At 33.0% G+C, this 15,378-nt stretch overlaps 1 protein-coding gene across 2 annotated transcripts in view; it reads left to right on the forward strand.

Annotated features, from left to right (window-relative positions):
* The window catches only part of LAMA4 (laminin subunit alpha 4), a 170,702-nt gene extending 155,873 nt beyond the window's left edge, over positions 1-14,829 (forward strand). For both annotated transcript variants that reach the window (XM_031964386.1, XM_031964387.1), the window contains exons 33-38: positions 1,959-2,114; positions 4,020-4,179; positions 6,937-7,067; positions 8,340-8,433; positions 9,377-9,496; positions 14,365-14,829. In XM_031964386.1, coding sequence (XP_031820246.1) covers positions 1,959-2,114; positions 4,020-4,179; positions 6,937-7,067; positions 8,340-8,433; positions 9,377-9,496; positions 14,365-14,510 — 807 coding nt within the window. In that variant the 3' untranslated portion in view covers positions 14,511-14,829. The remainder of the gene's footprint in view (positions 1-1,958; positions 2,115-4,019; positions 4,180-6,936; positions 7,068-8,339; positions 8,434-9,376; positions 9,497-14,364) is intronic.
* Positions 14,830-15,378: the final 549 nt, after the last annotated feature.

Raw genomic sequence — 15,378 nt, forward strand, 5'->3', positions numbered from 1 at the left:
TAAAACAATCCTGAGGCATCTGAAAAGAGACAAAGGCCTATCCTTTGATACATCGATTGAAGTCAAAGAAAATTAAGACTTAAGATTTCTTATTTCCACTTGACTTGATATATTCAAATCTATAATGTTTTCTTTGCCTAAAGTATTTATTAAGCACCTATTGTGTCCAAAGACGCAGTGAAGGATAGATATAGAAAAATTTAAAACAGAATCACAAAGGCAAGGCATATGGAAATGGATCAGTTAAGTAGCTATTTTGTACATACAAAACAGTATATGCTTAAGGACAAAATAAAATGGTATAGATAATAGTTCTATATGAGTTTGGAAAAAGCAAAGATGAGTTAAGTGGGAATAACTGGACAGGGCTTTTTAATATACTATACTTGGAAATAAGCAACCTTAATAGAAATAATGCTATAATACCAAATCACTCTATCCTGAGTTTGATTAATATGAGTGTCAATTCCACAAATACATGAAGAGAAAAAGATGAAAATTAATAGTAAACAACTTTTAAGATCATAAAACACACTGGAAAGCTGGAAGAATGACTCAAATGTGTAGCCTTAGGGAGCCAAGAAAGCAACAGGGCAAGCTTATTTTGAAATACATATCTGTCTTTCTGAGTATATAGATAGATAGATAGATAGATAGATACATAGATACACATGTGTATACATATATACATACACAGGTATGTGTATATAGAGATTTATAATTGTATATATCTTATATATACATATATGCGCATATACATATATGTCTACATGAAATCAAATTTAATGAAGATTTGTAGGACCACAGGCATCAAAAAAGGCAGCATACCCTATAGGGAATCTCCCAAGAGAACCAATCAATCAAACAGCATGCATTTATTAAGCGTCTACTAAATACAAAACATAATGCTAAGGATGGGACAACAAAGACAAAAATTAAGCATTTCCCTCCCTCAAAGAGTTTGTATTCTCTCAGTGGAGTCAATATGTACATATATGAGGATATGTAAAATATTGGGGGAGAGGGTAAATGAATACAAAATAATTTAGAAAAGGAGAAATCGTGATGTAATTTGACTGAGATTCAAGATTCTCTGGTATAGTACAAGAACTGGGGAACACCCACAAGACAAAATGTAGTATAAGATAACTGAGCTAGCAGAGGGAAAGCAAAGGAAGACATCTATATTCAAAGAAAATGCAATATATGAAGCAGTCGGAATGGAAACAAGTGTAAGGGAGTGCTAAACCTGGTAGATTTTTATAAGATTCTTATCTGGATTGAAGCAGAGCCAGATGTTGAAAGAAGAAATTGTCAATTCACAGGTATAAGACATAGAAGGCTATGTAGGAAGAACAGCAAGATGGCCAGTTGGCTGGACCCCAGAATATGGGAAGGATAGTAGTGTAGAATGACAAGAGAAAGATAAGCTGGGGCCATAAATTATTGGCCTTCAGAAGCCATACAAGGAAACCAAGAATTTGAGAAGTTGTGACCTCAAGTCACACATTGAAACAGTGGTCATTCTGAAACTAGAACTTGAATCTCTTCAATTTCCAAACCGTGTCTTCTTTTCATTATACCATGCCATCTGACTTAAGCTTGTTTCAGTTGAAAATAATACAGAGGAGAATAGAGAATTAGCATATGTGATTACATGTTAAGAAGTTATTGGCCAGGTAAGAAAACACATGATTATAAATGGCTTCAACATAAATATATTTGTAAATTTAATTTACATTTAAATTAATTTAATTATACAAAAATATAACCACATAAGATGTAATATACATATAAAAAACTTCAAATGTAAAGGAGTAGTGTGTTTTTTACAAAATGCTTTTTCATCTCACAGTATATGTTTGTTATTTTAACCATAATGTCTTATGCAATATTTTTGTTCACTATATGTAACCTCAGCCTTGTCCCTGTGTTATTTTTCATTTTCTTTCATTAAGGTGATATTTATTCGAGAAAAAAACAGTGGTCGTTTGATAATTGATGGTCTCCGGGTCCTAGAAGAAAGTTTTCCTCCTACTGGTGCTGATTGGAAAATTGAGGCACCTATTTACTTGGGAGGTGTTGCTCCTGGAAAAGCTATTAAAAATGTCCAGGTAATCAATCATTGAACAAGCATTTGTTAATTACTTAATAGGTGCCAAGCAAACCACATATATAGACAGAGTCATAGAGTTATAATTTTAGAGCTAGATAAGACTTTATCTATTCTTCCCCTTCCATCACCACTCTGTCTTCTCACCGCATTTGACAGATTAGAGAAAGCAGTATGAGTATAATTATTTGTTGTATCAGAGGCAGGAGCTAAGACATACAGTGCTACTTGTTTTCTGATAATCTTGTGATTAAAGGGACATAAGTGTCTCCATCCATTCTGCTATAGAGGTGAAATGAAGTATATTTCAGTATCTAAAGACTGACAGGAAAAGTAAAACATATCTGTAATGCTAGAGAAGTAAACTTTTTGTAAAGATCACCATTAGCCAGATGTCAATACAGAAATAATTGCCAATCCTAGCCATCTAGCCAACATTCACTGAGATCTTTATAAATATAAGGATGAATTTAAAAAAAAAAAGATTTTAATATCTCCATGAAACATAAAGACAAGATCTATGGTATCCTTTTTTTTCTGAGAAAAGAGTGACTAGACTTGTTTACTTAGCAATAGGAAACCCCTAGTACAGAAATTCCTTCTCCAAAAGAAGATTGATGACTGTTCTACCCAGGACCTTGAAAAGTCAAATGATTTGCTCCAGGTTGCATAGCCAATAATTTCTAGATGCAAGATTTGAACACAGGTCTTAAGACAACATTTCTATCAATGAAACCATGGGGCCTCTTGTAGAATCTTATCAAAGGAAGTAACGGAGGGGAAATGGCAATGGGAATTCACTTCTAGTAGATTAAATTATTGAGCAAATGCATTATTGTAATATATATACCCATTCAACTCTGAACTTAGTTTTGTAATCCATTTTTTTTAAAGTGGTAATTATGGTACACTTAAATAGTCCTTTTATCCTTACCTTACTAAAATGGTTTCCAGGCATTTATCAATGTTGTGTGAGTAGAGATGGATTTGTCTTAATACAAATTAAAAACAGATTTAAATCTAAAGTATAGTCAAAAAGGCAGCTTACTCCCACACCCTATATTTTTCACTGAAATAGTTATAAGTAACATTTAAAATCAGAGAATTAGAATTATTAGATATACTATACTAAGGCGTGTTACTGAAAAGATTCTGGAGGAAAAAATTTCCAAAAAGTTGAATGGAAAATTTACTACATCTGAGAGGTTCAAGTTTCACATCCTATATAACATTGTGCTTTCAACCAGTCAATAGATAAAAATGTAAAAAATAAATTCTATGATATTTGATTAGCCAGAATGGCCAACAAGCACTATTGTCCTTATTTTCATGCAACAGTAATAGCTGTTTTTAAGTACAGTTAGCAGTATTAAATTAATCAACAAGCATTCATGGAGCACCTGCTCTGTACTTGGCATGGTGCTATAAGCTAAACCCTAAAATAAAAATGAAGCAATTCTTGCCTCAAGGAACTTACACTCTACCAAGAAAAAGCAAGTACACATATAAGTAAATACAAAATATATAAGCAATTTCTGAGAAGCCAGGCAACAAATTAATAAAGCATAATAGATTTAAATATACTTAAATGTTTAAATATTTAATTCACTTCATGAGTGTGTAAAAAATTCTTTGACTTAACTGCCTCAGATTACCACTATTAAATACCAAATTCTATCTACAATGAAAGTTTAAGAAAATAGCCTGTAGACAAGACAAAAAGCAAGATAGGACCAGGCACCTGAATAGTTCAATAAGTAAAATACAAATATTCCTTGTTATTTTCCCTTAATTCTTGTAAGCCTTGTATATTTGCTCTCCCCAATCCCTGCTTTAATGTGTTTATAGAAAACATGAGAAAACTGATTTTTTAAATTAATATTCCATTAATCTCTTCTTCCCTCAGATCAATTCAGTCTACAGTTTCAGTGGTTGTCTTAGCAATCTTCAGCTCAATGGGACCTCAATTACTACAGCTTCTCAAACATTCAGTGTGACTCCTTGTTTTGAAGGTCCAATGGAAAGTGGAACGTATTTTTCATCAGAAGGAGGATATGTGATTCTAGGTAATATGATGCTAAATAATGTGATTCACAGATTACTTCCTGTATTAGTGAAGATGAGGGGAAGAAAGGAGGAAAGGAAAAATGGAAATCAAAATCTTATAAAAATAAATGTCAAATACTATATTTACATGTAATTGGAAAAAAATAAAATACTATTAAGTGGGGAGAAGATAAGAATTTCAGAAAACTCCCTACCAAAGTTCCCAAGATGACTCTTCTCCAATCACTATAACTCTTTTCTTCCTTACTATCAAAACCACACCATGCAGATAACAGTCATTTATCAACAGAGTGAGAAAAGAGGATGAATTTACCTTAATGCAAATGAAAAACAGATTGAAATCTGAAGGAAAAGTTAACTCACTAACAAATCATGTGTTTACTCACTAGAATACTTATTAGTAAAATTTGAAGCCAGATAATTATAATTATTAAATACTATGGGCTGGCACTGAAAAGATTCTAGCTCTTTTCATAGATCATAACATCATATATTTTATTTAGAGCTGAAAGGGACCTTAGAAGCCATTAAGTTCATTTCCCTCATTTTACAAATGAGCAAACTGAAGTTTAAACAGGTCTTACCAAAAGTCATACAAGTAATTAAATGAAAGAACTGGAATTTGAAACCAGATCACCTAATTCTAAACCCAGCCCTGTTTCCATCAGACTACAGTGGCTCTCTTCTACTGCTTCTTTGGCTCCTAATTGGTCACATTCTTATTCTTTAATTATTCCGATTCCATTAGACTCCACCCCTTTTCTATTTGGTTCTATCCACTTATCCACAGATCCCATACTCCATGCCTATGAAAAAGTTTCTTTAACTTTGATTCCTGATTGATCATCCCTAGTAACTCACTAATGTTTTCTATGCCCCCAACTCCAAAGACAACTCCTGAAGCAAAGTAAAAGTCTTACTTTCCTACCCACATCCCAAAATTTCCCAACTGCAAAGAACAAACAGTTGCTTGGGAGCACTATGTGTTTTTCCTAGCTGGCACACAATTTGTATTTTCTCTTTCTTACCCACTCTCACTATACTCATAAACTCATATCTCTGTGCCTTTTGTTTCATTCAAACCATAAAAAGCATTGTCTAATCCTTGTCTGCATAAAATCTTTATGTGCTCTAAAACTTCAAAACCTAGATTTTTCCCCAATATAGTTTTATTTCATTGACTATTTCTCAATTATATTTTAACATTCTTTTTTTTTAATTTTTAAGTTCCAAATTATCTCTTTTTCCCTCCTTCTTCCTTGAGAAACAGGTAAAGTCATATAAAACATATTTCCATATTAGTCATGTTGCAAACACTCACATGCAGCCCCAGAAAGTTTATGTTTTGATCTACATTCAGACTTTTATCAGTTTTTCCCCCTAGAAATAAAGAATATTTTTCTTCATGAATCCTTTAGAATTGTCTTGTATCATTGTATTGATGAAAATAGCTAAGTCATTCACAGTTAAATCATCATTACAATATTGCAATTATTGTGTACACTGTTTTCCTATGTCTTTTCTTTTTCTTTGATATCTTTTGGATGCAGACCTAGTAGTAGTACTGCTATATCAAAAGATAGGCAGATAGGCCTTTGGGCACAATTCCAAATTGTACTCCGGAATGACTGAAGCAGCTCATACCTGCACCAACAGCAGATGTAACATCTGTTATTCCCCTTCTTTGGTTATGGTGTCACTTTTTGTCTTAATCAGGTACTCATTTTGCCATTTTCTTAGTATACAGTGTGAGATGTTGATCTATCCTTAACATTCTTTTTTAAATCTGCCAAACTGCTTTCCAGTTTTTTCAGAAATTTTTGTCAAATAACCAGTTCTTGTCCCAAAAGCTTGAATCTTTGGGTTTACCAAATACTAGATTACTAAAGTCATTTACTACTGTGTATTGTGAGCTTAATCTATTCCAATCTGCTTTGATGACTGCTGCTTTGTAATAATCTCAAAATCTGGTACTGCTAGCCTAATTTCCTTCGCATCTTTTTCATTTGTATCCTTGATATTCTTGACAGTTTTTGATAAATTTTAAAAAAGGATGCTGGCATATATAGGGCAAGTAGAGGGTGTGCCTCTGAGGATTTTGAATTCTAATTTCCAGGGAATCTTCTTGTTGTTTAGAAGCTTTTCAGTCATGTCCAACTCTTTATGACCTCATTTGGTGTTTTCTTGGAAGAGATACTGGAGTGATTTGACATTTCCTACTCCAGCCCATTTTACAGATAAGGAACTGAAGTAAACAGGGTTAAGGGCCAGAGTCACACAACTTGCAAGAATATGAGTCAGATTTGAACTCAAGAAGATGAGTGCTCCTTACTCCAGTTCCAGCGCTCTATATCCTGTACCACCTAGCTCTCCCTTCCAGGGAATAGTGATGCTTTGTAAATTTAATAGTGATGCTTATAGCTAATGTTAATATGGCACTTAAGGTTTAAAAGTTGCTTTATATACATTATCTCATTTAAGCTCATGACAATCCTGTGAGATATAGCAAGTAGTAGCCCCATTTTATAAATTTGAAAACTTTAGGTTTGGAGAAGTTCTGTAATTTGCCTATAGTTATACAGTTCATAATACTACAGCATAATAAAAATACTTATTTTGTAAATATTTACTGGAATATAGTCTGAAATTTTTAAATAATAAAATGTAAAATCTATACCTCATAGAATCAAATAAAGCTTGGCGGGGAGTGCAATATGTTCTACATAATTGTATATTGATAACATTTCTTTCTACAGATGAGTCTTTCAATATTGGATTGAAGTTTGAAATAGCCTTTGAAGTTCGTCCCAGAAGTAGTTCAGGAATCCTGGTCCATGGTCACAGTGTGAATGGAGAGTATCTGAATGTTCACATGAAAAATGGTCAGGTAGGAACTTATTCATATCTTCCATCTTTAGATTCTTCTAATTAGAAAATGATTTCTATTATGGAATTGTGAAATAAAAATATTAATAAGATAATGGAAAAGTAATAAAATTACATTTGAATGTGAACATTTTAATTCCAATGAACCTTTTGAAGTTTCCTTCCCTTAGTATATCAATAAAAGCTACACGGCAAGAGCACTTTGCACAAAATATTTGGTTTGTTGGAGGGGGTATCACATGGCACCTGAGATCCCTAGTAACTGAGATGACTGTATAAATAATGTTGTATTTGAATTTAGTATTTAAGAATAGCAAAGTGACACGATACTCCTCTCCCATCCCTGTTCTTCCCAGTCCCCACCAAAAAAACATGGGGAATTTTGCCAAAGCAAAGAAAGTGAATGTACTTTTTCATAAAACAAACTATGACCCTAAAAGCATATAATCAGACTCTTTACAAGAGACCACCAGATTTGATCTGTATGTTCTTCTTAATGACTTGCAATTTGAAACTTTTCAATTATAATTTAAAATGACTTCTACTACAAAATATTATCACATTAGATTCATAAGAGGACTGCTAGTTGGCACAGATATAGAGCATGGACCCTAGAATCAGGGGGACCTGAGTTAAAATCCAACCTAATCAATTGACCTTAGGGAAAATAACTATACCCTGATTTCCTCAGCTCTTGAATCTATAAAATGAACTAAAGAGGGAAATGGCAAACTACTCTATTATCTTTGGCAAGGAAATCCCAAATGGGATAGCAGAGTACAGTAGGACATGATTTAACAGATTCCTAAGAGTCTTGTATATAAGCACTAATAAAGAAAAAGCTACATTTTCAATGATGTATCATATATTAAATACCTTATCTAAGCTCAAGTATACTTTTTTCTGTTAAATCATATAAAATACCAATAAGAGAATGTCATCTATTGTCTGTCTTTGCTATTCTTTCCCTATGCTTTCTTTTTTTTTTTTTTCCCTCTAAAATTTGTCACTATTTTAATTTCTCACTTGGGGACTTGAATATATAGATTACTTGACTTATCTGGCAAAACAGTGTCCCCTAGTGTACAAATACAGAATAAATCTTTTTCTCTGAAACTACGAATGGGTTGTTTATCTTTGTTTTTCTGTTATACAATATATTAGGAATTCTGTTTCAATATGGAAAATGCCAAGTGTATCTGAGGAGGAAAGTGAAACAAAAAATAATTTTCAGTTAAGTAAGTGGATATGTGATTTTATATTATTTTTACAGGTCATAACAAAGGTCAACAATGGTATCAGAGACTTTTCTACTTCAGTTACACCCAAACAGAGTCTCTGTGATGGCAGATGGCACAGAATAACAGGTGAATAAAAAAGAATGCACATAAGCACTCATGTATGTTGAAATTTATGTGGAAGGTAGACTGAACAATATTACATATGGAATGATCATATGATCAAAATAACTAAGGAAAGTAGCAAAAAAAATGCTTATACTTTTTGGCTAAAGATATATATTGACTCAGTCTTTTCTAGGGTTAATTCCCCATTCTTTGAATCATGGCATATTCATAGTACTGTTTTTAATATAATCAAAACTATTAAATTTTAAATTAACACATATTACTAATTGTTATATCTATCTAATTCAGTGCATGGTTAAAATTACCTTAAAAATATAAATTATAATTATACATTTAATTTTCCAAAGTTAAAACATGAGAAAAGTCTTCAAATTATTTTCTTATTCCTTAACTGAAAATGTCATTTTTAAATTTTTAAAAGTATTGATAATAGCTTATATTTATATTGAACTTTAAGGTTTACAAAGTACTTTATTCATGCTACCTCATTTTTTAATTTTTTGAACCATTACTTTCATTTCTAAATATATCACTCCTTGCTTCCTACTGGGATAGCAAGCCCATGAAATCCCTATTTCATTTGGTTGTCACAAATTCAGAGATGTAGACACTGGATTTATTACTCCATTTTACAGATAAGGAAACCAATTCATAGAGATAAAGTTGACACAGCTAGTGTTAGAAGTGGAATTCAAATTCAAGTCCACTGCCAATTCCACTTTTCTTTAACTTTTATTAGAGAACAATGAGATCTTATATATCAGTGTGTATATGTATGTCAGTAGATATATATATATATATCAATAGATACCTATATAAATATATATAAAAGGAAAGAAAAGTATCCTAAATAAGAGATAATATGCAAAGTAAATTCAGTTTTTGCATACAAAGTAAATGCTTTTGGGTATGTTTTAAAATCAGCTTTTCTATTGCATTTAAGTTATTAGAGATTCCAATGTGGTTCAACTGGACGTAGATTCTGAAGTCAACCATGTGGTTGGTCCCCTCAATCCAAAATCAGTTGATCACAGAGAACCAGTATTTGTTGGAGGTGTGCCAGGTAAGATTTTTAAGTTAATGAATTAAGGTTATATTTATTAAGCTCTTACATTGAGGAAACAAATACAAGAAGGAAAAAATGTAACACTGCCTACCTTCAAGGAATTTAAACATTACCTACAGGAGAATGTGGGCCATCAAAGGGACTTTTGGTCTGAGAAGACACTAGGACGATGGGTGAAGCTATTGTACAGTTATTGTACATTCCTCAGAAGCAATGGTGTTATTGATTCAATTGAGAGAATGCCAAAACTAGTTTCACACAACTGTCATTACATTGTTGAAAATCCCTTGGTTATTGATTTTCATTCTTCATCCAAACAAAGAACACTCTATAATTTCATTTCTTAGCATTCAAAGTTGTGAGATTGTACCCAAAATCACAGAAAAATTAACAGAGAACTGGAAAATATGAAATTCCTAAGATAAAATATTTTATCCTAACTACTCGCCATTGCCATATATATTTGCAAAATCCCTAAGAACCCCACATCCCCAGTCATTGAAAACTAGAGTTAAGGAGGAAATTAGTCATGTAAACAGTTCCAGAATCATGGGAATTTGGGGGACCCCACACACACAAACAGCTAAGTTTGTTGTCACTGCCCACAACTTACTGGAGGAGGGGAAGGACATATATTTTCCTTTCTCCAAAATCAATCTAAATGGAGACAACAGCTGCAACCATCTGCAGAAAAAATCTATAAACATCACTAAAGCTTGTCATTGAAGAATGCAGAATATTTTAGAATGGTATTAAGAAAATGTTTTAAGGATTAAGAAGGATTGGAGTTTTTTTTAACTTTGCTATGAACCAAACAAAACTTTCTATCTTCTTTATACCTACTTTTATTTCAAATGTTTATTAATAGTGGCAGAAGTTGAATTCTGGGTCCTAAGTATAATTGTTGCAGCTAATAGAGCAGACATAGGATTAAGTTTTCTAAACCTTTGCATTAGGGATTTGTAAAGATTTTTCATTTACTTTCTTGCAAAAGCATTATAGACTACTTCCTTCCAAGGCATTCACCTCACCTTTCCCAAATACTTTACGAAAGTAGTGGGAGAGACAAAGAGTTGGGGTGAGGATGAGGGGTGAGAATCATCAATAAATTTCTAAACTTGTAATTGGAAACACTGAGTTCCCTTTGCCTTCTGAGAGTCTTCCAAAAAGCAGCAGAAACAAAAATAAGTACTTCAGAAGCTAGTGAAAGTGATACATAGAGGTATAAAAATGTGCCCTTTTCTCCTTACCCCTTTGCTTAAAAAAAGTCATCCAACCTCCACCTCCTTCCTTTTGCAACCAAAATTCTCTTCTGAAATATAACTCTAGCACATTCAGAAAATTGACACTATTTCTACCTTTCACAGTTTTCTTTGGTGTTTAAAATTCAAAGCCGTGCCAAAAAACATACATACTTGCTAAAGCTTATAATCCTATTTCTTATATATCACCATATTAGAATCTTCTGTTCCCACCTGGTGCTGTCCCCAAAACAAAGAAGGGAGGAAAACATTAATGGGAAAATATTGTACGTGAAATTCACAAGTAGTTTTACTGGAAAATAGTAAAAAAGTGGGGCCAGTAGTGGTGTGATCTACTGGACCTAGAGTAAGGAGAGCTGAATTCAAATGTGACCTCAGCTAACTAGCTAGCTGTGTGACCCTGGACAAGTCACTTAATCCTGTTTGCCTTAGTTCCTCATCTATAAAATGAATAGGAGAAGGAAATGGCCAACCACTCCAGTATTTCTGCCAAGAAAACCCCAAATGAGGTCACAAATTGTCAGATATGACTAAACAACAAAGTAAATAGTAGTTTCCCTAAATATTACTGGTCTTTTGGACCCTATTTTTCCAATCAAATTAACTAATATTTACTGAATGCCTGTTATGTACAAAAAATCTTTCATCAGTGACTGTGCTCTAACCCACAGTCCTTGCCCTTAACCAAATCATGTACCTGTTTCTAAATTAGCCAATGAAGTGCTGAGTTGTTGTTTTTTTTCATCTCTTTTTACTCTATCATTGGTATTCTCTAATTCTGCAATTGATTTTCATACTTTTGATGATGAAGTATTTGGAAGAGAGATGTCAAGTTATAGCAATTCACTTTCATGTGGATTTCATAGCTTTTTTGTAAGTTTCCTTATTTCCCCTTCTGCTCTAGAATTTTGTGATTCTATTGCAATTTTAAGTAGGAATTGGATTTCTCCCCACACTTACATGCAGTATGATCTCTCTGGCTATGTATCTTCATTTTTGTTAGTCAACCTATAACAATTGCATGAAGATGTCCCTTTTGTAGTCCTGACCATTTTCTATTCCCCTTTCTGAGTTACTAATGTTTAAGTATCTTCCATCTTTTATCAACAATGCCAAACCCTATCTATTTTTATTTCTCTACACACAAAGGAATAAGCTTTACCTAAATGGAATTTAAATTTTCTGAATGTTTCTAATCTCTCAAAGGTGCTTTGCCTTACATTGTTTCTATGTTCCCAATTCATTTAATCATGCCTGTGCAATTAATAAACATGATCTGTGAGCTCTCTTCAAGATTATTAATTAAGATAAAAATAAAATAAGTTTAAACACAAGTCCCTATGATATCTGGGCATCTGTATCCAATTCAGAGGAAAGTCATTTTTCACTTTCTTTGTTTACCATCCAAAATCTCATCCTCTGGGGAGAAAAAAGGCTCAAGTTCATATCAATATGTATATTTTATATGAGATTTAAGAATCTGACTAAAACACAAAGACTTGGAGGTAATAGATAATATAAAGAGAAACACAGAAAAATTAACAAAATTCAGTGACAGACTCAAAATCAACCTCAAAATGAGTGATGTAAAGATGAAATGAACTGTACAAAGTCTAAGAGGCTCATGAAAATTCACAGCTGAGACTTTAACGATGGAATCACATCATATACTCATAATTCATACTTAGCCCCCTCCCAAAAAAAGAAAAGTAAAAAGGAGATAATTTAAATAATTTTGGCTCTTCTCCCCACATCTAATTCTGCTAGTATAATCTCCATAATAAACATGAGATGGTGGACATGAATCTGCTATTTCCTCTAGAGATCTTGCTTCCCACAAACTTTTTCGTATGACCTCTAATCTTAATTTGTGGGATATTGCAATCTCATCTTAATCTAAATCACAGATAATCTTTTTTTTCTTTGAATAGGAAAGCTAATAGCTGATCTTCCTAGAATTATCATCAATTAGAAACTCCCTGCTATATTAACTTTGATTTCCTTGACTTGAATTTTGCCTGTATCTTGTTTCTTCTTTGAAAAAATAAGATGCATGGGTGTTTTCCCCCCTTTTGGTCTTTTTTTCTTTCACAACATGACTAATGTGAAAATGTTTTACATAATTGCACATATGTGACCTTTATCATATTGCTTACTAATTTAGGGAAAGAGAAAGGGAGAAAATTTGAAACTCAATTTTTTTTAAATGAGTGTTAAAAATTGTTTCTATGTAAAATTAGAAAAAGCGAAATACTAATAAAAAAAAGTTGAAGCCATGCTCTGTGATTACCTCCTAAAAGAATTACTTATGCGTGAAACTTTCAAAAAATTTTTCCTTTGATCATTAATTTTCCTTTATTTATTTCTATTTTCTTTTATTCAAGTAGAAATCCTACTTCTCCTCTTTCTCCAGATTATTAGTTGTTTAGCTGGGGACTGTGAGAGAAAAAAATAAAATTAACATTCAATTGTTTATAGTCATTTCAGTTCTATCTACTTTCTGAGACATACTGATTTCTATTCAAGAGTTCCTACCCCAGGGGTTTCATGTGGCTCAAATGCATGTGAAGCACTTTGCAAACTCTAAAACACTATACATATGCCAATTAATATTGGTGGTGGTGGTGGTGGTGATAATAGTGGTGGCGGTAATAATAGTAGTATAGTAGTAATCGTAGGAGTAGTTGTCATAGGAGGAGTAGCTGCAGGAGCAACAGCCGAAACAGTAGCAGCAGCAGTCATTAATGCCTTTGTAGCCTTTGGCTACAATTAGCCATTGTAACAGTTACAAGACAAATTCTGGTGATAATTTCAGTCTCTAAACCTTGTCTCCTATTGAGTTCAAACAATGTTTATAAAGCAATATAGGAGTGTACTAGTAAATGTTTAACAACAAGGCTCTCTAGGGGGAAAATGTATACACACACACTTTTAAGTGTAATCTATATTATTAACACTTTTTAAATCTAGACAATGGACAAAACCATAAATCAATCCCTTATTTCTGAAGTACTGATCCTCATATAGAAAATTAACAATCATAAAGCCCAGCATGCTCCCACCCTCCTTCCTTTCCAGCTACACCTATTTTGACAATCCTATATTGAAAAAGTAATTTTGATAATGTGAGATTTTTACCATACAGGATGATTCCATAAACTAATCTCTGAGTGAGAAGCAAGGTCACTGTATAATACAAATAACATTTGAACCTTGGATACAACTGAATTAATTGAATCACAAATAGAAATTTGACCATAGAAATCAAAGCAAAACTTTATATATTTCAAAGAAAAGTTACTCAAAAAAATACTAGTTATTTAACTGAGTTTTCTTAAATCTAAATCTTACAAGTAGTTAAGGACTTTATGAGATTGTTATATACTTTCCCTAAAAGTTAGTGTTTCACAAGTGAACTGTCAGGGTCTCTCTATTGTTTGGTTCTAACGATCTGAAGTCAGATTCTGCCCAATCTAATTCAATTATTAGCTACTATTTTTACATGCAAATCACCATGCTCTTGCTTGAAACATTACATTTTTTTTCACAGTGCAAAAACATCTGGGACTGGGGTGAAATAATTCCTCTTCTTGTTCCTTGCAGAGTCTCTTCTGACACCAAGCTTGACCATGGGTAGACCCTTCTCTGGCTGTATCCGAAACTTCGTGATTGATGAACGTCCAGTAAGCTTCAGTAAAGCAGCACTGGTCAGTGGTGCTGTGAGCATTAATTCTTGTCCAGCAGCCTAATATTAAGCCTAGCGCAGCAACCAAAGTACAAAGTTCTTTAGAGCACTGAACAAACAAAAGACTTACCAGCAACAAAGAACAGCATCTCTTTTTCTAAACAGAAGTACCTATGTAGTAAACAAGATTAAATGAGTCATGAGCTCCTAGAGATGATGGATTGTATTTAGGATTTCTCACTTGAATGCTCATTTTCAATCTTAAATATTTGCAGTTGAAAACCAAAGGAATGCTAAACTTCTGTGTACTGACAGCACAGTTATTTTATGTTGGTAAGGTGTCCTGATCCTGTCTGTAAAAAATAAAATAAAATAAAAATCTTGTTTCTAAACATGTCATGGCATATGTTTTCATTGTGCTGAAAGATTCACAGATTAATTTAATCATCATTTTTCAGGAAGATGTTATAAAAGCTTTATCCAATCCCAAACTTTGCTCTAAACTTTACTTTGAAAGTACATATTAAAGAATATATCTAGACAATAAATTTATTGATACAATTTTGTTGTTCTGACAGGAAAATGGTCATATTTTTTATTTGTAGGAGATATGAAGAGTTTTTTTTTAATTTTTAAGAAAGTGTGTAATGCTGGAGAAACAAAGGCAAGATAGAGATTAGAGAGGTTTTTTTAATATTTTATTTAAAGGGAGAGATTTAGTGGGACCAAATGAATCCATGGTTTGGTCTCAAGGCATGCATCTCCAAGAATGCAGCATCCAGCCAGCATCCAGCAGCCTATGTGAGTTCTCCATGACATATTTATACACAGTAGCTAAACAAAGGCAGGGCAGTGGAGTCCAAACTCTGGTGAGTAGGAGTCTCTAGGTAGGAACCATCAACTTGGGTATGACAGGTTGGGGGGGTAGGACC

This window comes from Sarcophilus harrisii, chromosome 4, assembly GCF_902635505.1.
Source record: "Sarcophilus harrisii chromosome 4, mSarHar1.11, whole genome shotgun sequence".
In the NCBI taxonomy this organism is placed as follows: domain Eukaryota; kingdom Metazoa; phylum Chordata; class Mammalia; order Dasyuromorphia; family Dasyuridae; genus Sarcophilus; species Sarcophilus harrisii.